Source organism: Neomonachus schauinslandi, chromosome 1 (genome assembly GCF_002201575.2).
Source record: "Neomonachus schauinslandi chromosome 1, ASM220157v2, whole genome shotgun sequence".
Lineage (NCBI taxonomy): Eukaryota > Metazoa > Chordata > Mammalia > Carnivora > Phocidae > Neomonachus > Neomonachus schauinslandi.
The window spans coordinates 185,067,327-185,094,456 of NC_058403.1; the positions used below are offsets into that span (position 1 = coordinate 185,067,327).

A 27,130-nucleotide genomic window follows, 5' to 3' on the forward strand; every position below is an offset into this window, starting at 1 on the left:
GGGACTCTGAATTTGCACAGAGACGGGGGGGCTTTGGGTCCCGTGTTCATTTCTCATTGTGCCTCCTTTTCCATGACATCGTTTAGTCCCCGAAACCCATTTTGTGCAAAGGGGTGGGCAGTTTAGCATCATCATCGTCATTTCCATTTTAAAGGAAGAATGAGAGAAAGGCACGGACTCACCCACAAAGCTAGAAGACAGCTGAGCTGCCATGAAAACTTGGCCTCCTCGGCACAACTCTGGCTGCCAGAGATGTGCGTTAGTTAAGCGCCTCAGTGAAGAAAAGGGCAGTCTGTTTAATAGCTCCTCATTGACACCCTGTCACTGCTGAACTGGCACGGAACCCAGAGCTGGCAGGGCGGTGCGTGCGCACTCTACCTTGTTTCCTGCACAACAGTTCTTAAAATCACAGGGCTGCGTTAACCCACGTCTTCTCTCCAAGGATTAATAATCACGAAACCCGCCACCATCCACCTTTGCAGGGCCTTAACAGGTAACCCGGCACCCTCAAGGGCGTGCATCATTCACTTGGCCCAACTGCGGGATGTCAGTGACATGAGCGCCATTTCTAAAAACTGGGGCAGCCGGGCCACCGGAGAGGAAGCGACTGGTCCGAGGATAAGGAAGCACACCGCCTCCCGTAGAGCCAGCCCCAGGCCCCTCAGACTGCAAATCTGCCGTCTCCTCTACACCTCGGGCAGCCCAGAGAGGCGAGCCCTGCCCTTGGCGTGAGGACCACTGTCCCACTTAGGATGACCATGAAGACAGAACGTGGGGGCTTGCCTCTTTTCCACCACTAAGTCTGTTCTTTTTTGGACACGCACGTGCAGGACATGGGCAACCAACTCCCTCTCATCTAGTCTTTTGCGGGGAAAAGAATGCCTGCCAGAAGTAGAAGTGTAAAGAAAAAAGAAAAAAAACACACAATCTCCAACTTTTTCCGCCAACGTTTTTGTTATGCTTGAATGGATTCATGTCAAGTTTATAAAAAATCCTGTAAGAGTCAGGTTTCTGGAAATTAATTTTCAGTTTTGAAACATACCTCAAAATCCTCGGAGAACCCATGCTGGTTATTAGAATAGAGCTCACCAATGTGTTTAACAAACTGTTTGACAGGAATGGCTTCCATGTCATCTGTGGGGGGTGATAAAATGATATTCAGAGTCACACAGAATATACTTCGATAAAACAAGTAACACCGATAAGGGATTATTAAAGACAAACATTTGATTTGTGTGAGGAGTAGACAGAACTGTATCACCCAAAGTAGATGTCCTCAAGAAAAGTCTCAGGATGTACTTTACTTGTCTGTCTTACTAGGATTTTGAATGCCTAGAAGCTAGGTTAAATATAGGTTTTTTTTTTTTGAAGTACATAGGGAATTAGTTTTTTTAATATTCAAGGCAATTTACATAGTTAAATTACCACATCATACTCTTAACTGAAAGTCTGAACTTCCTAAGGGTACCTATTTGTCAAGAAATTTTATCACAACCTAAGATTTTTTTTTTAATTGCTCTTCAGTGGGGTCCAGCTTGAACTTGGAGCAATGAAGATCTACTTCCAGTCTCTGAAGTCGCAGCAATCTTTATACATGATTACAGAGAGATGCCATTGTACCAGCTGGCTTCGGGACAATGCCATCTATGTTTAAGTGTGCAAAATTTTAGTTCAAGACAGCTGTGTCTATACGATGCCAAATAATCAGTTTGACTGAATTAACTGGATTTTTTGGGTGTTGACAGACTAGGTATAGATTCGGGAAGACTCCACATTCCAATTTATTATAGTGTTGTCACTTCAAAAGGACATTTGCAGTTCATGAGCCCAAAGTATCCGTTTTGAGCGGATTTTTCCAGCTCTGGTCCGAAAGTGGAGGACTGGCCACAAAACTGCCATACCCCACTAACTGGAGCTCCCCAACCTCCTTCCCTCGACCCTCCCCCGCAAATATTTCTTTAAAAATACTCTGCTGAATTTGAGATAAACAACAGACATGACATTTACTTTATTCAGAGTGAAAGATCTTTGGCAAACGCACAAACATCTAAACTGCCGCAGATGCTTTTCTTAGCAAAGGGTATGAAGATCTGTATGTGTAAATGAGGTCCTACTTTGGCAAGAATGTTATAGATCCAGGCCTGACAATCTGATTTCTCTTCATCTGGTGACAGTTAACATTGACTATGTCATTCCTTCTCTACTTTCTTTCGAGAGAGCAAAGCTCTAGGGTGGCTTTTTGCATCTATTGACATTTTCAAACTTGAATCATTCTTAAGCGGAAAATAGCATCTCTTATACTTTGTTTAAGGAAGGTGACTTATACGTTCATAATCCAAATTGCTTAGCGCAGAAATGTTACTGATCAAATAGATGGTGCTCTATAAGCACCAATTCTTTCTGTGTGAACAATTAAAGACCTAATCATGTTAACAGGCCACCTTATGAAAAAAAAATTGCCAAGTTATTTACAAATATTTCAAGATTGAAGATGTTCATGAATATGCAATCATTTTGCACGCCCAAGAAATCTATAGCTCCCATAATGATGTAACCAGCATTAACAAAGTAAGCAGAGCCAAAACGTTTCCCCAGAATATTGAGCAGAATGCACAGTTGAAGAAAAATTTCCAAAATTATCTGATCAACTTCGCCTAAAATGTTTAGAAGTCAGCAAATTCTACAATAAAAATCAAGTGGCAAAGAAATGATCTGAAGTTGAGATAAGGATTAATATATGCAAAATTGGAGTCTTGAAAAGATTAACCCAAAGAAACTCCTCTTAGGACAAGAGGCAAAATGAATGAGATGGGACAGAACCTAGCCCTGCCAACACTCTAGTATATAGTCTGCAGCATTTCCTTCCAGCTTACTTAGAAACCAAAGACAACAGTTTCCGAGTGGGACATCGTTAATAGCGCAATAAGCTGAAGGCAACATTTATCCCATGATTTACTTAGAATTGTAGAATTCCAATAAATTTATGGTACACATAACTCTAGTTCAAAATAAGCAAACACATGCAGTTTTAGAGGTGTTTTACTCTGCAAAGGCAAAAAACACAGCATTTTAAAGGTCAAAGCCCACCTCAAGTCATTAAAAAATGTTTTCAGGGTAACAATTCATTATTTTTTTTTTCCTGCCAATCACTCAAGTATAACATCCAAACTAATGCCATACATGCCCAGAAATCAGTCTGCCTGCTATCCCCCTGGCTAGATGCAGGAAAAATCCAGCAGAGCTCAGTAGGATAATCATGGAAATATATGACTCACTAGTCTCTCCAATTAGCTTCTTTATCCAAGGAAGTCTAACCACACCCCTCTGGGTTTCCAGGCACCACCAGTAACATCATAAAACTACCAGGCAGACAAACAGACACAGACACACAGACACACACACATGCATGCGGTACTGACCACCACCAGCTACCCAGATAACACGTTGTCTTTCAATCAAGATAAATGAAGCTGAAGGGTCACAAATCTTTTTTCTCAGTATTAAGATGAATATAAGGCTATGACTACTTAGAAAGTCCTCATAGTTATCCTCTTACATATTTCTGTTAAATTTCTCACAACATGAGCCAGATAATTATAAAATTACTATTAACTAGCACAAGGCCAAGCAATTAGGACAGCGCTGTAGACCTGATCCTCTCAGTTTTCGTCTGGGAAGACCCTGTGGTGTTAGAGAACATCCATAGGAAAGATGTTATGTCACTTACATAATCTGTTTCATTAACGAATACAGAGACCATTAGCAGCACTAACCATGGGCCAGGCACTTTCTATGCCCTTTAGGTGGATTAACATGTACTCCGATCCTCCCAATAACCCTGGGAGATAGGTACCATTTTCCTACTCATCTCACAGTTGAGAAAATAAGCTCAGAAATATTAACTGAAGGCTGGACTATGGCAGAAGCTGGTTGCAGACCCAAGGTCAAAGGAGAATGGCTGTGGTCTGGGTCAGAGTGAATGGGAAACCACTGGATGAGGCATTTACTGAGCAGCCAGGACTCAGCCAGACATTAGGGAGATGGGTGTCTGCCCAAGGGCACATTTGTGTTGGAGAAGCAATGACTATCAGCAGGAGTGAGCAAGAATTACATGGTGAAGACTCCACATGTCACGAAAAGGATGGATTTGATAACTCAGGTGAGAATAAATGTTACCAACGCAGTGGTCATGAAGAAAAAAAATATGAGCTTGAGTCAAAGGAAGCGGTTTTCACTAACTACCGTTTAGATGGGAGATGGTGATGATAAAACGAAACAATCTCAAGAGAGACTCAGTAGAATGAGAAGAGAATCACTATGTATTAAGCCCTTACTGGTCACCAGGGACTGTGCTAAATGTTTTCCATACATTTAGCTTTACCAGAACGAGGTGAAGGGGACATTGTTCTCGCATGACACACAAGGCAAAGGAAGCAACATGTCCAAAGCATGCCATCTGAATCCTGGTGTACTGAACATGAGGCCTGTGTTCCTCCATACTGATACCTGATTTGTCTTCATTCTCCAAGCACAATTTCCAGGAAGAACAAGAAATTAAACAGTATCTCGGTTAATTAAACGGAGTATCTTGGATAAAATGTTCCTGTTTAATTCTGTGCCAATATTTTTAGTTACAGAATTTTCAGATACCAAAGATTTAAATTAGGCAAAAATGACAGCCCTGCTGTCATCCTTAAATCACCCCATTATAAGATGTTTGGTATAGTCAGTTGAGAATCAGCACCTTCAGAATGAGATTGTTATTCGGTATTATTTACACTTTGTTCCAAGATTTCAGCCTTTGGTGGTTGGAATTAAACTTCATATATAAGAGGCCTTTAATATTTTGGTCCACATCCTTATGTACCACTTCTGATGGAGTCTGAAATGAGTCTCTGGTTTGTAGGTACCCAAAGAGGCACATTTGGAGAGGGTGAACATCTACTGAGAAGAAAGTACCAAAGGTGAGAGATTCCATGGAGGTAAAAAAGAGCTCGAGATTATTAACGTTAAATAAAGCACTGTAAGAAATAAAGAATAACGCATTGAACATAGAGAAAAGCTGTTTCCAGAATCTGGCTATGTCTCTGTTGTGTTTGCAATTTGGAGCCAGGTAGAGGGAAATCACCCCTATATTGGTCTATGGTTCTAACCTCTTTGTACGTGCTCACTTTGCTTTCTCTTCCTCTTCAGGAATAACATAAACAGAAAAGGAAAAATTACGCTTTCTTGTCTTTTTTGCTATTAGAAAGAAAAAAAATCAGCAGCCAAGACTGTTCTTGAACATCAACCCCAGGGAGGTGCCACAGAGGGCTCAGCCTGTTACGTGGCTCTGTGGCCAGGTCTTCAGCCTGTCACTCAGTAAAACTGTCTAGCTGTCATTCTTGTTACCGATGGTGGAAAGCATTCTGTGTGCCAGGCACCTAGGGGCAGTGGTATAAGTGGAAAAGCCAGAGCCAGATGGCCTGGTGGTGTGACTTCACCTCTCTGTAATTCCCTTTCCTCATCTATAAAATGGGAATAATAATGACTTTTCATAGAGAGTTATGAAGAGTCAACAGATGACTGAAGTATTTACAAGAGTGCTTGGCATTTAGTAAATGCTTGATAACTAGGATTTATTGCTGGGTGCTAATTGTTTTACATGCGTGGCCCTGATTTGGGGCTGTGATTACCCATTTTACAGATGGGGAAACTGGCTAAAAGAGACCCAAGAGCTTGGCCAGGGTCCACTGTCATTATCAGGCGTGGGGCCAGGCTGAATCCAAAGCCTTGTGTCTTCCACCTTATTTGACCTCTCTCTAGGCCTTAAATTGAATATACGTGGTTAGAGAGGGCAGAAAACCATAATAAAATCTTAAAAAAAAATAAAAAGCATTATTTATTTGAGAGAGAGAGAGAGAGAGAGCACAGAGGGAAAGGGAGAAGCAGACTCCGCATTGGGCAGAGAGCCTGATGCGGGACTTGATCCCAGGACGCTGAGCTCATGACCTGAGCTGAAGGCAGATGCTTAGCCGACTGAGCCACCCAGGCGCCTCCCAATAATGTTTTTAAAGAAACTTTCTGACTTAAAAGGAATGAAATGATACACTTAAGCTTTAACAGTAAGCTTCAGTCAACCTGGAAAATTCACACTGGTATTCTGATCACGTTGATTATGCCAGGTAAAATGAAGTGTTGTAGTGTTTACCTTCCTGCCAAGACGCTTAGTGCTGGGGTTGACTGGCTTAACGTCCACTTAAGAAAATACCCGTACCAGCAGGGTGTGGGTACATATATAATTACCGTTCCCATTCCAGAGGGCCTTAAGTCACCCACTGTGCCACCCATCTCTGTGAAGTTCCTTTAACCCACAGCAGTTCCCGCGACCCTGTGCCAAATCCCAGCCAATTCTGTCTCTCTGCAGGGGGAACCTATAAAGCCCCAACACAGTCCCTGGGTCAAGTCCCTCCTGCTCAGACCTTACACCCCCTGCCCCCCCAAGTCCCACAACTGGGCTGTTTACCAGCCCTCTCTCTAGTGGACAGACCTGGATTTCAGGAACTCAGTCCCTTCTTGCCTGCCTGTTCAGCGCCCAGAGGCCAATTTCAGACCTCTCTCTGCACTTGGTAATACCTCTGTGTCCACTTAGGAAGATAAAGCAAACATGAAATAAAAGAACATTATTGGGATTTTAGTTTCCGCGTTAGGGCACAACAAATAGATTTTTGTCTAAATCAGACTCTTTGGATGCAAGGAGTGTTGTGGAGATTGGAACATTTTATTTCCTGCCATAAAAAGAAATCTCTTTTCATTTATGACACAATGAAGTCAACAAAGAAAAGGCTTCATTATAGTCAAAAGACCAATGAATCTCCTTTGGAGATAATCTCTGTATAAATAAAATATGCCAACAAGGTTGGTTTAATCCCAAGGGTTTTAAACTGCATGTTTAAAACCCCTTTATAGGCTGGCACCCTGCTGAAGCCAGTGACCTTCAAATTATTAAGATGTATTTTAACTGCTGGAAAGGCATGAATCATTTCTGGATTTCCAAGCTACTGGTTAACAGCAACATTTCATTTTGTAACGCTCTTATTAGCAAGTTAGAGCCTCTAATTTCCACAGAAAAGCATTTCTAAGGACATTTGTGCCTGACAATATGCACATTTGGAAAAGCCCATACAACATATTCAATAATCAGGTTAATTTTAGGAGCTAAGTTTTGATTTTAAAAAGCTGTAATAAAAGTCTGAAAGAATACTATAATGCAGTGAAAATAGTCTGTAGATGACGTATGTACGTAATGCTTCAGTAACTGCAATGAAAATATCATTGAAGCCTGTCCTTTAAAATGAGTATCTCCTGATTGGAAAGTCTAGATTTTTAAAAGTACTTGCAGATGTTAAGATTAATATGGATCTTAAAGGAACTGTGTGACCACTTCAGTATCTTAAAAATGTCACAGAAGTATTACTTAGAAAGCATTACGAGGGGACTGAACGCTAAGTTACTGCATGCATTCAATTATGCTTTACCCTCCCAGGGTAACAATGGAGAACCCATGGCCACGGAACATTCGATTCTGAAAAACCTTTAGTGAAAAATATTAAGAGTCAGGCCCCTTTCATTCTCCTGCACAAGTCAGAGTTCAACTTGCCTGGAAAACCAACCAACCATCTAACCACTGTTCCCTTATATGGAACAGGCACTCTTAATTCCAAATTTTCCTGATTAAAGAATTAATATCACTTCTATAGTGATTGGAACCTAACTTCAAAAGCACTTCTTTAATTTCTTTCACTTTGGATAAATACTCTTGCATCCGAAGAAGAGTTCTTTCTAATGTGGCTAACCAACCTCAGCCATCACATTCACATTATCTAGCATTTCCACATTTTACGTAAGTGTAGGTGAGATCAGGGGGAAAAAAAAAAAGTCCTCATTCTGACAAGACTCTTTGCTATGTTAAATCAGGAGAACATACTGAAGATTCTAAACTCCTGGATTTCAATTCAGTTAAGTAAAATTACTAACTCAGAATTCCTCAAAAATTCCTATAAATGGCTATCTCCAAGGGATGAGTGATCAATTAGCAAAGCTCTCCTTAACCATTTGCCTATTTTATAATACTTTTTAAAAATCTAATGTAACTTACTGATTCCACTTATGCTGCTGAGGATTTAAAGACCAGAGCTGTTTATGAAATTCAACTGCAGCAGAATCATCTAAAAGTTTCAACGTATTTATAAATTTCTCCCTAAGTCATTTAAATCACATAGGCCTATTTTTGCACAGGGAATGGAAGTATAGGTGGGTGCAGAGTGCTTTTCTTAGAAAGTAAGAGAAGAAAAGGGACCAGGGAACAGAAGTAGAGGTGAGTTTTTGATAAGGAAGGAACTTCAACAAAAGAATAACGAAACTATTCAGGGGGGCTGTAGGAGAATTCAGCGGAGAGGCAAAAGGCCAGTATTGGTGGAAGATCATCATCAAGAGCCTGGGGTGGGGGAACTACAGGGGATATTCGCATGCATTTGAAATGCCTTGATTTAATGAATTAATACCCAGATGAGGAGCCTGAAGTCCTGAGATACCAGAACTGTCAGAAGAGCATGCCAAGGGGGGCAGAGCCATTTTAACGCATCTGTGCTTTGAAGCCACAATTCCAGTGGTAGCTCCACCCTTCCCATCAGCTTGGGCAAATTAATAGGGTCTCTGAGCCTCAGTTTCTGCAGCTGTAAGATGAGGCTCTCCACTGCACCTGTCTCCACAGGGCTGACTGTAGTGAAAATAAACCATGTCATCAGTAAACGCTCAATGTATTTGCACGATGATGTTTTCTAAAAACAAGGTTAAATGTAAAGGAAGTCCTAGGAACAGAGCTTATTGCACATTCTAGTGATGACCTAGAAGCTCTTTTTTATAACAGTTTGGTGCCTGAATTTTCTATCTTACCCTGTTGCATCCATTTTTAAACCAGTATAATGGTTCAGTTTACTAGAGTGGTTGTCTGGAAATACCTTTTTTTAAACAATCAGTTATAGGAAATAAGGAGTTCAGGTGACAAAGGTTGATAAACTGGAGGCCCAGTAGCCCTGTTATTAGGTTTTGAACAAGGATAAACTATAACTGAGTTTGGGTGCCTGGGTGGCTCAGTCGTTAAGTGTCTGCCTTCCGCTCAGGTCATGATCCCGGGGTCCTGGGGTCGAGCCCTGCATCGGGCTCCCTGCTCAGCGGGGGGTCTGCTTCTCCCTCTGACCCTCCCTTCCCACCCCTGCCTGTGTGCTCACGCACGTGCACTCTCTCACACAAAGATAAATAAATAAAAATCTTAAAAAAATATGTAACTGAGATCTAGCGGGTAGAACAAGTACTCCATATGAATTCTGTAAATATCCTACTATTTTTGGAAATAAGAACGAGATAATTCCTCAGGTAAATCATTCAGAAGGATCCCAAGGAGGTCTCCACTAAGGAAAAGTTGGGTTGAAAGCTTTACCAGAGTAGAAAATAACTCCTGAATTTATTAAAAATTCCTACATTGAATTTCTTACGCATGACCTAGTTGGATGCTAATAACCAGAAGAAACCGTAAGGATAAAGAGAATAATGGATCGTTGAAGTGCATCATAAATTGCAAAGTATTTTACAAATGGGACTATTAAACAGGTCAGTGGGGGTTTTGTTTCAGAAAAAGGGAGAGAATGGGATGAAATTGAAAAAATCTGTAAAGAAAGGTCATGGAGAGTAACTTCTTCCCAGTTAAGGGTGAAATGAGTTGATTGGTCTTGGCATCCCCCGCTCCCCCCCATGAAGGCTGTGCCATCTGGGAAAACAGAGGAGTGGCCTCACTCTTGGTTGCTCTCATCCTTTACTGTCACACTGCACTACCCCATTCCAACTACTTCATTTCCACAGCTGCGTTACAGCTCAAGACTGCGTTTACTATGTCCAGCAAGGGACAACTGACCACCACGGATTTCTCAGTCAGTGGAGAATCTGAAGCAATTATCTCTTCATGTACTTACAGCACCAGCGAGTACGAATTAGGAAATCCTCACGTTTCAAGAAACGCCCTTGGGTTGTGAGTACAGTAGTCCCCCTCATCCGGGGTTTTAGGTACCTGCAGCTGCGGTCCAGGTGCAGGTGATCCCCCTCCTCCTCCTGATGTACCGTCAGAAGGACAATCGTAGCCGAATGCCACGTCACAACGCCTACGTCACTCCCCTCACTGCAGCCCGTCCCGCGGGCATTTCATCCTCTCGCACCATCACAAGAACAGTGAGGACAGTACAATAAGATATTTGGAGAGAGGGACCACGTACTTTTTATTACAATACATGGTTATAATTCTTCTATTTTATTATTAGTTATTATTGTGAATCTCTTACTGTGCCTGATTTATAAATTCAACTTTCTCGCAGGTATGTACGTATAGGAGAAAACAGTATACATAGGGTTTGATAAGACTTGCAGTTCCAGGCATCCACTGGGGGTGACAGAACATACGCCTCATGGAAAAGGGGGGGGGGGGGGGGGAGGGACTACTGTATTTACCCCGGTGATTAAACAGGTAGCTGGGCAATGAGGGAGAAAACACTCAAAAGCCTTTCTGGTCTGAAACACCTACCCAGAGGTGCAGCAAGGCAGGAACAATGGGTTGGCATTTTCTGAGAATTCTAGGTGATGCAAGAGGAAAATGATTATACACACGTGCTAGCGCATGATTCCTGCAGATTGGACAAAACTACTTATTCCATGCAAGTGGAAGACTGAGGATTCCTGTCTGCTTCCTCTCCTCTCAAAGGCAGGAGTGCAATTTCCTCTACCAAGACTCAAGGGTGAGGGTCAGTGAAGAAGAATGGAGGGGAACACAAAACCTATCCCGTCTGTCTGGGAATGGGTTAGCAGCCATGAAATGATCCAGTGGGAACTTACCCAGAGACTTTTCTGCTACCCCTCTTGTTTCTGTGTGACAAGCTTTCATGAGAGAAGGTGACCAGAATGGAGAAAACATGGCCAGTTCCAGCAATACCTAATGACTTCACACATACCAATTAACTCCCCTACCGTAACTGCACCTAGTGAAGGTTTTTTTTTTTAATGTTTTATTTATTTGACAGAGAGAGTGTGTGCTCACAAGGGGGAGCGGCAGGGAGATGGAGAGGGAGAAGCAGGCTCCCTGCTGAACCGGGAGCCCGATGTGGGTCTCGATCCCAGGACCTCAGGATCATGACCTGAGCCGGAAGGCAGACGCTTCACCGACTGAGCCACCCAGGTGCCCCTTGTGAAGGTTTTTAAACAACAGAAGCATTCCATGGCACCAAGAGAACGACTGTGCCTCTGAGCTTCACAGATAGAGCCTCTGAAGAATTTTAAGAAAGGTTTGCTGACATGAATTCATTTATTCAGAGAATTAAAAATGCTCACTATGTGCCGGGTATTATTCTAGCACTAAGGAGATACCCACTTGCCTTTATGAGGCTCTCATTGTAGGAGGAGGAGACAATAAGCCAATAAGGACAATACATGGCATATGAGACGGGGAAGACCTTTCTGGAGAATGAGCAGAGCTGCAGGTGTGTGGACGCACTGCTAGACGAAAAGCAGTGCCTCTGTTTACAGAACGGTAATTAACGTCAGGAGGATGGATGTCAGAGATATCTAAAGATAGATATGTACCAGTACATAAACCCAGAGGAAGCAAGTTCAAATGTGGCAAAAATGAAGGGATGCCAAATACACATGGTGGGACCATCTTCAATTCCCACATCCCATCTACTTACAACCAACCAGCTGCTGCACTTCTCAGTGTTTATGGCATTTGCTAGGATTCACTACAGCGTCTTCCACCAGTCCCCACCCCTAACACCAACTGAGTGTTTCATCTTTTCTACCTGAGGACCAGTGAAATATTTCATTGCTCTGGACCAAGAGTGTATCCCCAGACTTGCCCACAAAATCCTAAGAAGCAAAACTTCCAACGCTAAGATAAAGTATCTGCAGAGGAAGGAATCTTAGGAGAAAACCATATCACAAATTGTGATTAAAAAAAAAAAAATGTAAGCACAAGTTGCCTATCAAAATGAAACCTGGTCCAAGTGGATTGCAAATATCTATGCTTTCCCTTTTGTCTACTGTTACCTCCCCTCCCTGCATGTGAGTCTATCCTGTATAAACTCATAGCTATTTGTTCCTCTTGAAGAGTACTTTATCACATTGCAGATATGTAAAGGAGCAAAGATTTCATTAAATCCCCCTCAGTGAAGGATCTCTTAGGGCAAGCTTTCAAAGGCTAGGAAAATAGTATTTTGTCATGGCTGTCACATAAAAGTACAAACAAAAGAGAAAAACAATTAGCCCATTGGAAAGAAGAGTGTGTCTTACTTACCCGGAATAGGAATAATAGGGATACTTTCATTGGGGACCACCCGAGGTGAACTGCTATCTTCCACATAGAAATGAGCTGTCTGAAAACATTTTCTGTGTAGGAAAGAGAAAAACATGCAAACAGTGAGACCAGAGAAATACATTTTGAGGTCATTTTTTTTTTTTTCAATTCTGCCTTCACAGATTTTACCAGCTTTAAATACCACACAGCACTGAGTGCAAGCCTATGGAAAAGTAACAAGATTTAAGAAGGACAACATTCCGTCTATTGGAAGAATCCCCAAGAGCTGAAGAATATTTATTTTTGTTTTTTATTGTACCATATCTCTCCTGATAGTCAACAGGGAAAAGCTTACTAGTGAATTACGCAAATCCACCAACACTTGGCATCAACGGAGCAAAACCTGATGCACAAACCGTTAGGATGAGCACCCCCCCCCCCCCCCCACACACACAATATTTCTAAATTTGACCTGTTACACAAGAGTAATTTGGTCTTCTAAACCTCCAGCACCAAGTTCAAAACCACACCTCTAACCCTCCCAAACGCAGTCATCAAAGAGCCCCAAGTACACAATAGCACCACATTGTTAGTGCTCAGCAAAGGCCCCCGAAGCCACAGACAGCTCTCCGAGAGGGTCAGAGGGCTTGAAGGGGGCAAGCCCTCAAAATCCAAGGCCCTGGCCAGACCACATCAGAGGTAAGAACCTAGAGCTCGCGGGTGTCCCCTGCCTGTTGTCTGTATTATTTTACCTGGACTTCAGGCAAAGCAGGGAGCAAACACTGGTCATCATAGGACAGGCAGTTCACAGAAAAGCCATCAGCAGCTCACTCAGCCTCTGCCTACTGATGCTGGCCGGCCCTCGGCTTTCCAGCATCCACGTCACTGCTCATTGCGGCCCTAATGAGCTGCCGGAAGCACAGGCTGAATATTTAATGAGGCTGCTCAGCGTGAATGGCTATTGTGACCAGAGAAGGGTCCCTGTTCATCTGGCAGAGGGGCTTCACAATAGCTGGCCCTACTGCTGGGGCTGTTAGCCAAGCAGGCGGCATCCTTCTGGTGCTCGGTGTCCCTGGGATCCAGCCCGCTCCTCTGGCGCCTCACACCAAGCCCCAACTACACACACTGCAGGTTTACTGTTCCTGGGGGCTGCATTCCAACCACTAGAGTAAGTCAACTTTTCTTCAGAGTTGTCTTTGCTCTTTGAATCCAAAGTATTCTGGGATGATTCCGCTGGGCACGGCATTTTTCTTTAAGCCGTGCCTGTTTCCAGACGGGAAGCAGCTCTAGCCGATTGTACATTTGGGCACTGTTCTAGAAGCAATCTGGACTGCTGCTCCATGCCATTAGGGGGTTCTGAACATAAGTCACTCCTACTCGGCACACGTCTTGCAGGACTGCTCTTGCAGAGGGCTGAAAATGATTTTTTCCCCCTACGAATTGCCTGGCATTGGTAATATAAATAATGAAACAAGTTTTCATCACTCATCGTTAGCTGCCTTTACCTAAATTTGGAAAGAACGTCAGTCAGTCTGACTTAAGCTACATGGATATGAAATGCACAAAATGTTTTAGGGCTCTGGTAATAACCAGATCTTCTACTGAATGTGAAAATGATGGAAATCCATGTGAAAAAACACACACACATGATTTGCTTGTCTGAGGGAGTAGCTTCTTTCTGTTTCTAAATCAGTCATCAAGTTTTCTAATCTTGGATTCCTCTCTCCCTCAAATTTGCACAGATTTCCAGAAAGTAGCATTCAAGTTAAAACACAGGTGACAGACTTCACAAATGGGGTAAAACCTTAACCGCCCAGTGTCATAGCTAGGGAAAATCTGCCTTTGTTGAGAAACCGGACCAGTCAAGTACTTACTAGCCCCAAGAAGTGCTAACACTGAAATGACATGCAATTCATCAGGTCAGACTCGAACTAATTGGAAACACACACACACACACACACACACCAAATGAGTCTCCTGTTTTAAGACATAATTACTATACCTGTTAAATTTCCAATATATAAAGCTATTAGTACAAAGAGTTGCTATTGGCCAAGGCATTGCTCAAGTCAGATCACTCTGAAAGGATAAACTATATTGTCGATTCTTTTTCTGGAAGAAGGGCCGGCAGACCGTTCACTCACTGTTACATGTGGAGCTAACGGCTCTGCATTCTCTTTGGGGACAAAAAAAAAAAAAAAAAAAAAAAAAGGCAGTGTGTACCAAAGCACATCATACCCCAGTGCCCCATGTGTTGCTGTTTATAATGGATTTTCCCTGGAGCAAAATAACCCTGTGATTGTCAGAGAAAAGTACACCAGTGTGGATGAGGGTCAGAAATCTGGGAGACACAGCTCTCCACATCTGTACCTTGGTGCATGTCACACCTACTTTCCTCCCACACGAGGATTCAGGTGGGCAACTACCTAGAGAACTTTGGGGAAATACCTTCCCTTAGAATAAGGACTCAGCCAACATTGAGTCAGCACCCTCTGCTCAGCATGGAGCGTGCAGATAATGCCTTCCCTCTACAATTGCTTAGAAGCTTTAAAGCCACTTCCTTAAGCCTGGCTAAGCATGTGAATTACATACATAATATATGATGGCAACAAAAAAATTAGGAAATACACATGAACAAAAAGGAAAAGCAATCAATTAAAGTTACTCCAAATCCTCTGCCTAGTGATCATTACTATTAACATTTTGGGGGTATATTCTTCCATGCTTTTCCTCTTTTATTATTGTCCCTCGATCATTGGCGATGAGGGGCCAGAGCGGTCTGACCAACAAGACAGACAAGGTGCTTCTCTGGGTGAAGATCTGCAATAAACAAGTCAACCAGTGATTTCAAATAGTCAAGGGCTATGAAGAAAGTAAGACAGGCTGAGGTCGACACCGGAGCGGAGACCTGGCTGAAGAGGATTAGCCATGGGCAGGTGTCGGGGAGGACCACTCTAGTAGGCAGGTCAAGCAACTCATTCAAGAACAGAGTGAGCTTACATGCTGTAGAAACTGAAAGGAAGCGAGAGGTAAAGCAGGGAAGGGCGGCAGGAGGAAAGGGGGGAGGGGTGGCCAAGAGCCAGCCCATGGCAGCTCCAAGGGCACAAGCTTCCCTGGTATCTACGAGAAATGGAAAGCCAACCAAGGGCTTTAATCAGTGGAGGGGCACAGTCGGACTCATCTTCAAAACGCTCATTCTGGCTGCCATGTGATGAGCGGGGGATAGGGCAGCAAAAATGGAGCAAGGAGATCCACCCACATACAGACACACGGACAGGCTGTTTTCTGTTGTGTTTGCAACAAAATTAAATCCTACTGTACCTAACTCCCTTATAACAAACAGGAACTGACGTACTCATTAATGCTAGCTTCCTCCCCATTTTATGGATGTGTCACATGGTTATTTAGCCCTTTAATCACTAATTATTAGAGGTCTGCTTTTTTTGTTTTTTTTTAAAGATTTTATTTATTCATTTGAGAGGGAAGAGAGAAAGAGAAAAAGAGAGAGCATAAGGAGGGGGAGCAGCAGACGGAGAGGGAGAAGCAGACTCCCAGCTGAGCAGGGAGCCCGCAGCGGGACTCGATCCCAGGACCCTGGGATCATGACCTGAGCCGAAGGCAGACACTTACCCGACTGAACCACCCAGGTGCCCCTGGAGGTCTGCTTTGAGTGAGGGACTGATCCAGGTGCTAGTTTGGTGTCCACTTTTCAACACCATTGACCACAGTGAGGTGAACTCTTTTGTGTGCAAATTAGACATTGTGGGTTTAATACCTAAGAAAAGCAGCTGGTCCAGGGTCAATGCCACATGACATTGGGTCTGAACTCACTCCTTTCAGAGAAGTCCCATGAGAGATTGTCTTTGGCCTTCGGCAGTGTCCAGGGATAAACAAGTCAAGTCAGGGATTTTGAAAACGAGGGAAAAGAAAAAACAAGTTTTCATGCCTCTAAATGTTTCCACTGTGATGGGTTGGAAGAGGCAGTATTGTTTCTCATTTTGAGCTCAGGAGAATGGAGACAGAATTTCTGAAAATGCTCAAGCAGGTCCCTGTGCATACAATTTCAAATTTCTGTCTAGGTCCGATTCTCTTTCAACTAACTTATTCTAAAAATGCCTCCTTGAATGAAACAGGTTCTGGATCATAAAGGGCCATTTTCTAAAATTATCATTACTTCACAATGAACATTTGTTTAGCAAATACCTTAAAAAGGGAAGGAAAACAATGAAGTGGACCACATTGGGAATGAAAAATACATTTACAAGTTTAATTACCAATTATAGTCTGCTGGATCCCCACCATATCTTTTATATTCTTCCCTTTCCCCCCTTTTCCTTTCCTTCCTTGCTGCCCCACCCATATGTCTCCCTTAAGGAAGTGAGAACAGGTAAGTTTTTTCCAATGACCCTGACTGGCTCAGTCATGATCCAAATTAGGTTTTGGAGGGTCCTGAAGTCAGTCAGTCTTTCTCTCTCTCTCTCTCTCTCTCTCACACACACACACACACATACACATACGCATGCGCACGCGTACACGCCAACAGGGTTTCAGTCAAGTGGTGGTTATCATTGAGCAGTACATATGTATCTCTTTGGTCTGGGGAGCTTTTAAAACACCCATGGAGGAGCCCCACTCCTAGTGATTCCAGCTGAGCAGTTCCAGGGTGGGAGAACAGGCCTGTGTCATCTGGAAAAACTCCCCCGAGGATGCTGGCGTTTACTGTCCCTGGTTAAGCACAGTGATACAGGGAAAATGGTTCCAGAGAGTCTTCAGTACTCTAAGAAAGCCACTGAAGAAATAAAACAGTCTTAGACGGCACATACCATTAAAAGTGACCATAAAAGCTAGCATCTAAAATTTATAGGGTCCCAGATGGGATAAAAAAAACTGTAGCTGAGAATTCAAGGATGTTAACATAATCCTCTCAAATACAGAAAAAAATAAACTGCATCTCACATACTTAAATAAGAATTTGAAAGGTCTTCCGCTCTGTTTCTGTTGGAACCTAAGTTCTCAGAAACAGGATGGCATTTCCTGAAGCTGGAGCATCGTGTTCTGCCACCCATATTGGAGAAGTATCTTCTCAGATCGCAGATTCCTCAAGTGAAAGTTTTTCCTCCTAAAGTGACTCTTTACGCCACCTTTGTGGACTGCTCTGCTTATCTGCCAGCCAATTCAATTTTGGTTTGTGTCATGGAATTGCATCTGTATTTACTTATTAAGTAGTTTATGGATGTTCTGATGTCCTTATTCCAAGTGTCCTGCCATTTGAACAAAACTGAAAAACAGAGTTAGACGGCTCTCTCAAACTCACCCCCATGAAGAAATATCAAGATAGAGTTACATCAAACATTCACTGAATGCTTCTAGATAGCAGCAAGAAAGACACCCCCGTGGGCACGAGGTAATTTTTCCTCAGTTCCAACTCAAGGGGTATGGGGACCAGAATGCAAACAAAAAGGGAGATGTGCATTTGCTGGTCCCTGAGTTGGCTGCACTCCTTACGTGCCTCTCATAGAAAAACCGCCTCTCTGCACTGAATTGACCGTCGACCGTTTAAAAGTATACATTTTTCATGTAACACAGCTCCTAAATCCAAGCCCAGTGTTTCTGGTGCTTGACTGTTAGATAGATGTGCAACTCACGAAAAGTTCTAAGTAGCAAAATGCAAACACACTTGCTATATCACTTTCCATTCATTCATCCATTTTTAGAAAACTAATGCGGGCTCTTAAATTTTAAGACTTCCAGGAAAGGCTTGACTGGGAGTCAAGAGGATAATGTGTGATACCCTCTCTAGTGGCTCATCAAATTGATACGGATTCCGGCGAGCAGCTCCCTTGGTCTCAAGCCCAACCCCACGATCTGTGGTCCGGGCCTGTGTGGTGCCTCGTGCACGGATGGATCAGTCGAGCTTGTAAAACGCCCATGGACACGTTAAGTGGACAGTCATGAACGCTTGGTCTTGGACTAAAATTTCTACAAGTACCTTCTCATCCCTTTAGGTAAGGGAGAGATTTTGGAGAGAGAGGCTTTTTCAAAAGCCAAGGATTCTCTGCTTGAGAGAAAGCACAGGGCATGTCCTCAGGATGCAGTAAATATCGACCAGTAGCAGCAAGCCATGAGTGTCGCTTCTCCGAGCCCTCCCTCCCCACAGCGCACACACACGCTGCCAGCACAGGACAGGCCCGGGGCGTTTAACTGGTTCTCTGGATGAGAGACAGACGGACAGACACACTCCCCGACTGCAGCAGCTCTGGCAGTACTTTATCAGTATCAATAATTACTCAAGTTACAGAGACTTACTATTCAAATAAAATGCAGCAAACGAGGAAGATGAGGAAGAAATCTCTAGACTTGCCCTTCTCCCTCCCCATCTCCTTCCAGGAATCGGACACACCCTTAACGCGGAACACCCAGAATGACCCAAGTTCTACAGAAAGACTTTCCTTTCTGTTGCTTCAGTTTTTTCCCCAAATACTTGCAGAGATAACCTTTGCTATCTTCATTCTTACTTACATCTCTTTCTGCCCCGTCTGACAAGCATCTGGGAATAATCGAGGCGACAGAGACTTTTCAAAAGCAAACTGCTGATCTTGAGTTCAGAAAGACTGAATATTGGAAAGGTCTGGAATTCCACTTAGCACCACTGTATATCGAAAAGAGTCCTCAAAAGGCAGCATTTCCAGCCCTGCTTACAGGAGCAGAGGTTTCTGAGATATACAGACATCTGGGTCAAAGTGTACATCCCTTTACACAAGCGATGAGAGGTCCCATTGTTCTCATTCTGGGTCCCCGGCTTATTACAACACCGCCCTCCACATCACCACTGCTGGGGCCCAGGGAGGAGCAGATCACAACACCATTCCTAGAGTCCTACACGAACCTGGGATGACAAAATAACCGAACGATGTGTGGGGATCAGAAGCCCAGTCACTATCTTCCAATTAAGCTTCACGGTTTTATAATCGTATCAGGGTGACAAGGAGTTTGTCACAGCAGTGTGCAGCTCAAAATGCTAATTGCAGACGAGAACGGGCAGTTGGCTGAGCTACTGCTGCATATTAATTAAGCAATCCTAACTGATTTATATACTGCCCTCATCTAAATTTACAGTGCCATGCCTGCTAATAATCCCATTTATTTTCATGCTGCTGAGTACAGAAATCACATTAATACTTACTTTCGTGAATGGATCTGTTGTAGTAAACCATGTATGAATAAGAGCCACTTATAAATAGAAAGTTGAGAACATTCACATGGCTTCAAGGAAGATGATTGAGAGCTGTGTTAAAAAGATGTGGATTGATTTATTAGGGCAAAATGTCTCTAGAAATTGAAATGACAAAGACAATAGAAGGAAAAGCCCGTGGGCGTTGTTGGGCTTTTCCTCAAAGAGGAGTGTCTGCTTGAAATAACTTAGGGGTCCCACTTGGAAAAGAGCCCACTGTAAGTTCTGAGTTGAGATTTTTTTCAGATGCAACCACTCACTTGCTGTTCAGTTTCCTTTACTGTATGTGAAATGATTCTATTTGTACAGCTCAGTTTATGCTTGTATTATCTTTCCAGGAAGGAATCTCCTAGAAAGAAGAATTCAGAATTGCACTGCTCATTTTCATATTCTCCAAACCGTAAAAGGCACATGTGATCTGACAAATATCAAAGTACTTTGGGGAATAATCAAATGACATATTTCACCTCAGGGCAATTCTGGAAATCCCGGGACATAGGGTTGTCATACCTTGGATAAGTACAGCCTGTCAGATGTGAGGAGGAGATGAAGAGAAAAAGGAAAGAGGAAAAGTGTACCCAGCCATGAAGATGGATGAGGTGTGAGAGAGGATATGCATATTAAATGAGGAGAAAAGGTTTCAAAATATTTTGGGTCTCACATGGTCAGGAGAGATGGCCCCATTCAACTCTTGTTACAGCTGCAAGTGACAAAAACCTGATTTCTGAAGCAAGAATTTCATGGGAGGATACTAAGTGCCTGCAATTAGCGTCTAAGGAATGTGGGAGCAAATTAAATTATATACACCTAAGTGGTTTCAGCACAATACATTTTCATGCTAAATATTAAGTTTGCCGAGCAATCCCTGGAGAGTCGTAGGAATGACGGAAATACTGCTAATGCTTTCCAGGAGATAAGACAGCAGCGGTCGTTTCATAAACCACATTTTGAGCGGACCAAGAACCTGAACAGGGCGGTTTTTTACGTCGTGGCTGGCGTTAAGCAAGGGAGCTCTAGACTGCACTTCCCAGTCCTCCGAGCTTTTACCCGGAAAAGAAGGCTTGAAGTCGGGGGCTTTGAGGTAGCTGTCCCACACTTAGAACGCTGGCCTGGAATGTTCTGAATTTCTGAACTGAGGCGTAAGGGACTCTCCACCTCTCCTCTTGCCACTGTTTCAAGGCAGTTACACAATCTACCACGGATGGAGGCGGTTAATGGGGACAGGATGGTCCGACTCCTTTTGGGCAGGAGGTGGGAAATGAAAACTCACGTTTTATTCATTGCACAGGATTCAACATCTGTAACATACAGTGTTCTGGTAAACACTTTTTGGCGACTATTTCATTAATATACTAAGTCGGTCAGACTTTAGCTGGAAAAGTGTTATTTTAAGGATCTAGCAAGGTATGACATGTCTTTTCACTTAACAGCCCTATGGTAGTACTTTTTAAGTACTTGGGACCCTCTGGGAAAGAGAAAAGTTGATTTAGACATCACACTATCAACCAGGTCAAATTCCAAACGATTTAAGAATTTAACATTAAACTTTGAAATCATAAAAGTACTAAAATAAGTCATCTCAGAATGGAGAAAGACTTTCTAACAAGGACTCAAAATCTGGAAACCAAAAAAGAAGTTTATGGGTAAATCTGAGTACATGAAGTCGAAGAAACAGCATGAACAGAGTTCAGAGACAAACCACAGATTAGGAAAAAAATATCTGCAACCCTGATTGCTGACAGTCATCTCTCTCGATCAGAAAAAGACCAACAATTGTTGCAAAGGAAAAATGAACAAAAGACCAGTTTAGAGCAAAAGAGATACAAAGGACACAAACGTGAAAGATGCTCTGCCTCACTCATGATAAGAGAAAACACATTCCAACTATACTAACACACCATTTTCTCCCCCCCCACCCATGAGGCTGGAAAAATCACTCCTGCTTGACACCACACCATGCTGGGTAAGGTGTAGGGAAACAGGGGTTCATGTGTTGTTGAGAGAAGCCACCATGGGTATGATTCCGGGGAGGGCAATTTGGTGCCATCCATCAAAATTACAAATGCTTGTCGCTCCTGACACAGCCCATTTCCTGACTTTTATCCTACAGATAGACTTCTCCACTTGCACAATGACAAAGTTATTCACCTTGGTACTGCCTGTAATAACAAAAGACTAGGAACAACCAAAAGGACAGCCATACAGGACTGGTGAAATAAATCAGGACAACTATACAAAGGAATAGTATGCTTCTGGAAAAAAGCACGAGGAAACCACAGATGCATAGAGGAAAATCACGTTAAGTGAAACAAGCAAGGCGTAGGGTAGTGTACGCAGTGTTCTACTGTGTAAAAGGAGATCTGGGGGTAGAGGTTCCTATTTGCTTACACACCCCGCCCCCAATGTCTGGAAGAAGAAACAACAAACCAGCAGTCGTGGTTACCTATTTGTGATGAGGTAGGGAGTCAGGTGGGTAGGTGAGCAGATGGAGATGGAGGGGTATACAGAATATTAAGCTCTTTGATTTTCAACTGCGTCAAGTATTACCTATTCAAGATTTAAAGCAACTACTTTTTTTTTTTTGGAAAAATTAAATACGTAGGTCTGATTTTTATTTATTTTTTTTTCTTCTCTGTTCTGGGGGGATAACCGGCTGTCACTTCCTGTAGCCAGTGTCCTGCTTTAAGGGTTCTGTCCACCCTCAGACTGCACAGGCTTCCTCCTCCCACTGTGTGCGGGGACTGTTCAAGGCAAGTGAGGTCAGACCAAATGGGCGAATGGATATCACCCTCGGGTTTATGTGCACAGACTTTGCAAGAGCTATTGTAACTGTTCGGAGGGTTGCTCTTCGGGCAGCTTTTTGGGCTCTTCTCCTGATTCCCTGCCATATTTTGGATGGGATGCAGACCAGGACAGGAAATGAGAGTGGAGAGAAAGAGGCCAAGGCAGGAGATGAGAGGCTGACGCCCCGATTCCCTGATGCATCTGCAGCCTGGCAGGGGAGGGTGGGGCCCCTGTTCTCTGGGAGGCTTTTTATAGTGCAGCAGAGGACAGAACTGGGTCAGAGGCTGCTGCCAATGCTCCTGGGATACAGAAGGAGGGAGGAGAGGGGAGAGTGGGCTGGTGGTCTTTGGCACACACAGCCATCAAGACGAACGAGGAACTGTAAGCTCTGGAGGAACAGAGTATGGCAGGGCAGCCGGCATAAGGAATTGGGGAGATCCGAGCCCCTGGAGGACAGGATCTCTATCTGGCCCACCCTTCATCATGGATTGATTAGCAAAGCCCATCCAGCAGTGAGGAGAAGGGGCACTGCTCAGGACTCAGACCGCCACAGGGCTGTCCCACCTCAGCCACCCAAGAGGGGAGCCCAGACAGAGTCTCTGTTGCCCATCCTTTGGATGGGGAAATATATTACATACATTAAGCACTTCACATGTACTCCCTCATTTCCTCTTCGCAACAACCCCATGAAAAGGAACTATCATTGGACCTACTTAGATGATGACATCAAGGCTCAGAGGGCTTTGTTCAGTTGCTTAAGGTCACACAGCCAGGAAGAAGTAGAGCCACAGTGAGAACCTCTCTCTCCCTGAGCCAAGGTCTGTCTATCTTTGCTACTATATTATCAACAAAGTAAAGTAAAATATGGGATCCATAATCAGGTGGATTCTATAAACACTTGTAGCTTCCCAAGATAGTGCTCAACTTCTAGATCTAAATGAAAGTCATTGTGCTACCCCCAAGCTTCTGGCACTCAGAAGCAGAGAAGAAACCAGAGAGACTGAGCACCTTGTAACAAAACACACCCTCCTAGGAACTAAAATACATCTATAGTAAGCCCACTCCCACATCTGGGGCTAGGAACATAAATTAGAGTTAACCACGGGCCACCTAGCTATGGCATCACATCTGAAGAGAATGTAGACATCAGATGTGCATTACCTCTGTGGTGTCCCTGAGGTGATCCACTTTTTAATGTGTTACAGTCAGAAACACATCATATTTATAACAGACTGGGCATGAATATTAGGCATTTACATGATGTCGAAGGTACTCTAAGATTAGAACTTGGAATCTAATGCTATACAGAGGGGATTCTATTTTGGTCTTTACCATTGGAGTTTTGGAAACAGATTAGAACATTGAAGACTTCAGTAAGTAAAAAGATCTTAGAAAGAATAATTACATTACCAGTGTCAGCAGTTACCCCTTTTCCCCAGAAGGCCAAAACCACACCATGTAGCTTAGAAGAAGGTAGATCATAGAATTTCTCATTCATTTTCCATAGTTCCTGTACTCTACCTTCTCAGATCTCGTACATATACCTGATTAGAGTCGATGGGTATCTAAAATTTCATCTCAATAATCTGACTTATCCTCAACCAAGGGAGACAAATCATTTCATGTAAAGATTCTAAGGTAAATACTATAAATTGGTTCATTGAAAGTAATAAGAAACTACTCACAACACAGTATTAGTGAATTATCCTAACTGGCAATATTAAAATATTAATTACCACATTAATATTAAGTAGAGTTTGCCTAGATAAGCCTTATAAAAATATTATCAAGAGGCTCATGTGGGGTGATTAAGATCACATGATCAGGACTTCTAAAGGTTTACTGTAAATCATTCCAGGACAATAATTTTTCCCAGTCTTCAAGCTATCTAGAACGAGTGTGCTTTCATTTTTAAAAAAATTTCACTCTTACGGAAAAACACGTTATATCCCCCATTTGCTCACTTCTCTCTTCCTTTCCTACTCTTCTTCCTTAGCTTATTTATGCATTTAGGTTTCTAAAAGATATTTTTCACTTGTAAGGCTTAATGCATGCGTTTTTTTTTTTTAAAGCTCTGAAACATGCAAACATCTGAAATTTTGGAATGATAATGGATGCAACTGACATACAGACACATCAACATAGAACATTCCAGTATGTCCCCTTCTAGAAATAAAAACCCCCCAAAACTGCCAAATAAAGCAAAGCAAGCACACGCGGGACATACTTTCATTGCTACCAGCTACCCGCAAGCTGTGTTGGTATTTGCAATTCTTAACTTTTGGGAGTTGGGGTAAGACAGGTAAGTTGCAGCACTGTGCTGTCTAAAGGACTTTCATCCCCAGGGCAACAAAACAAAATTCCAGCAAGCCAGTCCCGGCCAAAGAGGCATCCCCCCTTAAGCTTGACCGCCCCTCACCTGCTCCCCTTCTCTCCTCTCTCCCCAGAAGAAGGCACTTCACGGAAACGTCTGGGAGAGCCCTTGGACTTTATTTTGTTACACCCTCTAAACAGACAAAAAACAAAAGAGAACAGGTATGGAAGACAGTACGTTCAGTTGGCCACCAAGAGTTCCACACGGATGCCCTCCCTCCCACCTAACACAGACATACCCATCACTGGTCCCAATTTGGCCACCAAGAGTTCCACATGGATGCCCTCCCTCCACCTAACACAGACATACCCATCACTGGTCCCAATTTGGGGCATTTTCAAAAGAGAAAGCTTACACACAAAGGGGACTGGGTTTATCAAGGTTTTTTTGTGCTTAGTTAAGAAATACGACATGGGAACTTTGCTCTTAAAAGCGGTTGTTACAGGTTAGAAACCTGTATGACTCCTGGTCTTAACAGTAGGTAGGGATATCACAAATCTAATCATGATTGGATTTTCCCATTCATATATCTAGCCTTCCACCTTTGATGTGATGCTTTGGCAACTGCGATCATTTAAAACACCATTAAGGGGCGCCTGGGTGGCTCAGTTGGTTAAGCAACTGCCTTCGGCTCAGGTCATGATCCTGGAGTCCCGGGATTGAGTCCCACATCGGGCTCCCTGCTCGGCAGGGAGTCTGCTTCTCCCTCCGACCCTCCCCCCCTCTCATGTACTCTCTCTCATTCTCGCTCTCTCAAATAAATCAATAAATCTTTAAAAAAAAAATAAAACACCATTAAAGTCAACAGAACTCAGCAGGAATATCCTGGGGATCATCTGAACCTCCCCTCCGTCGCAAATGTATGTGAATGTGGTGCCGTTAGACCAATCAGGGTTTTGTCTTCTCTCCATGCATGCCTCTCATCTCCAGACACTTTACTGATTCACAAACCAGACTGGGGAATTGGTGGGAGAGACACCTCAGAGAAGCAGTCTACCACTATATACTAGGTCTGATATTCAGTTTCCCCTTAAAACTTAGTAACGGCAGCATTTGAGTCTTGTTTCTAGCTTTTGAAAGATACATTTATTTTTTGTTCCATAGGAACACTGGAAGGTGTTTACTTAATTACATTTAATCCCCTAACAACCTAGGCTATCCCTATAGGCTATTCACACTGGAATGATTCCTATTATTCCCAAACTCTGTTGATAGAACAGCGAAGGCAAACTCGCTTGTAGCCAAGTTCTCTTTCATTGGAAGTTCTGTTGAGCCCCACTCAGAACTCTGAATTCAGGTGTGTGATTCCAAAGAACATTGGAGAGCTTCTGATTTACTTGGTAGTTTTTACTCTGGGATGAACATCCTTGAATTCTCAAGTGTTAGGTTTCTCTTCTAATATCACCTTTCATTTATTTTGAGGATCATTAGCCTCTATATTGGGTAAAAGTGCTTGGAACAGGAACCAAAACTTGGAGAAGCCGAAAGTGGGGAATATGATTAAAAAGGGTGCGTGGGTCAGGGTGGGGGGCAGGGATCGTGCTGTAATTCAGAACTCCCTGTCTCCCTCTATTGAGTACCTTCTGGAACTACAACTGTCCTCAAAACATCATGAACGTACTCGGTGCAGCGATGAACATTAATCTCAAGAAATCACGAGTGTGTTGGGAGTGTTTTTGCAAATCTTCATAGAAACTTGAAATTTGCAGCTTCCTAAAATATTTAGACTTCTTCTCAACCCTTAGCCCTACTCTGAATTCTGCCAGATTTACTCTTTCGGGAATTTTGGAGCGGAGCCGGCTATCTCCGCAGCTTTTCCTCACACACAATCACAGGCGCTTAAAACTACCACCCGTAAACTGACAACACTTCGCTGAGAAGCAAATGCCATAAAACCAGTAACTAATACCTTGAATAACTGAGGGGGCCACCTGAGCAAGCCCACAGGACAGACACAATCGACCCTGGGAGAGAGGACACTTAATTGTGAGAAATCCAAAGACAGGTGTTGGTTATGTAGCAGAGACTCAACATAGGCATTGCCCTTTCCTGAAAAGTCAGTTTGCTTTAAAAAAAAAAAAAACGTATCCATTCCTTTCCTCCTCAACAGAACCAATCCCTTCTTTTAAGTATCACGGAGTATGTTTAAATGGCAACCTTCAGCAGTGAATCTCTCCCTGCTTTTGTCTAATGACTACGTGTTAGCCTGTTCCAAGAGCTTCGACTGGCATCTCAGGGCCAACTCGACAGCAGGGGGCCGGTTACTATAACAACTGACAGTTCTTGTGAATTCTGAAAAGCCCCCGAGTAGCCATTTGGGAAACGGTTATTGAGCAAAAAGTTGCCTGGGATCGGCAACATTAGCTGGTAC

At 43.1% G+C, this 27,130-nt stretch overlaps 1 protein-coding gene across 2 annotated transcripts in view; it reads right to left on the reverse strand.

Moving 5' to 3' along the window:
- The window catches only part of PTPRG (protein tyrosine phosphatase receptor type G), a 701,884-nt gene that overhangs the window by 43,998 nt on the left and 630,756 nt on the right, over positions 1 to 27,130 (reverse strand). Inside the window, exons 14-16 of one of the 2 annotated variants that reach the window (XM_044921263.1) lie at positions 24,805 to 24,891; positions 12,371 to 12,462; positions 1,043 to 1,134 (exon numbers count right to left, since the gene is read on the reverse strand). In XM_044921263.1, coding sequence (XP_044777198.1) covers positions 1,043 to 1,134; positions 12,371 to 12,462; positions 24,805 to 24,891 — 271 coding nt within the window. The remainder of the gene's footprint in view (positions 1 to 1,042; positions 1,135 to 12,370; positions 12,463 to 24,804; positions 24,892 to 27,130) is intronic. The other variant, XM_021695223.1, reaches the window with a different exon arrangement.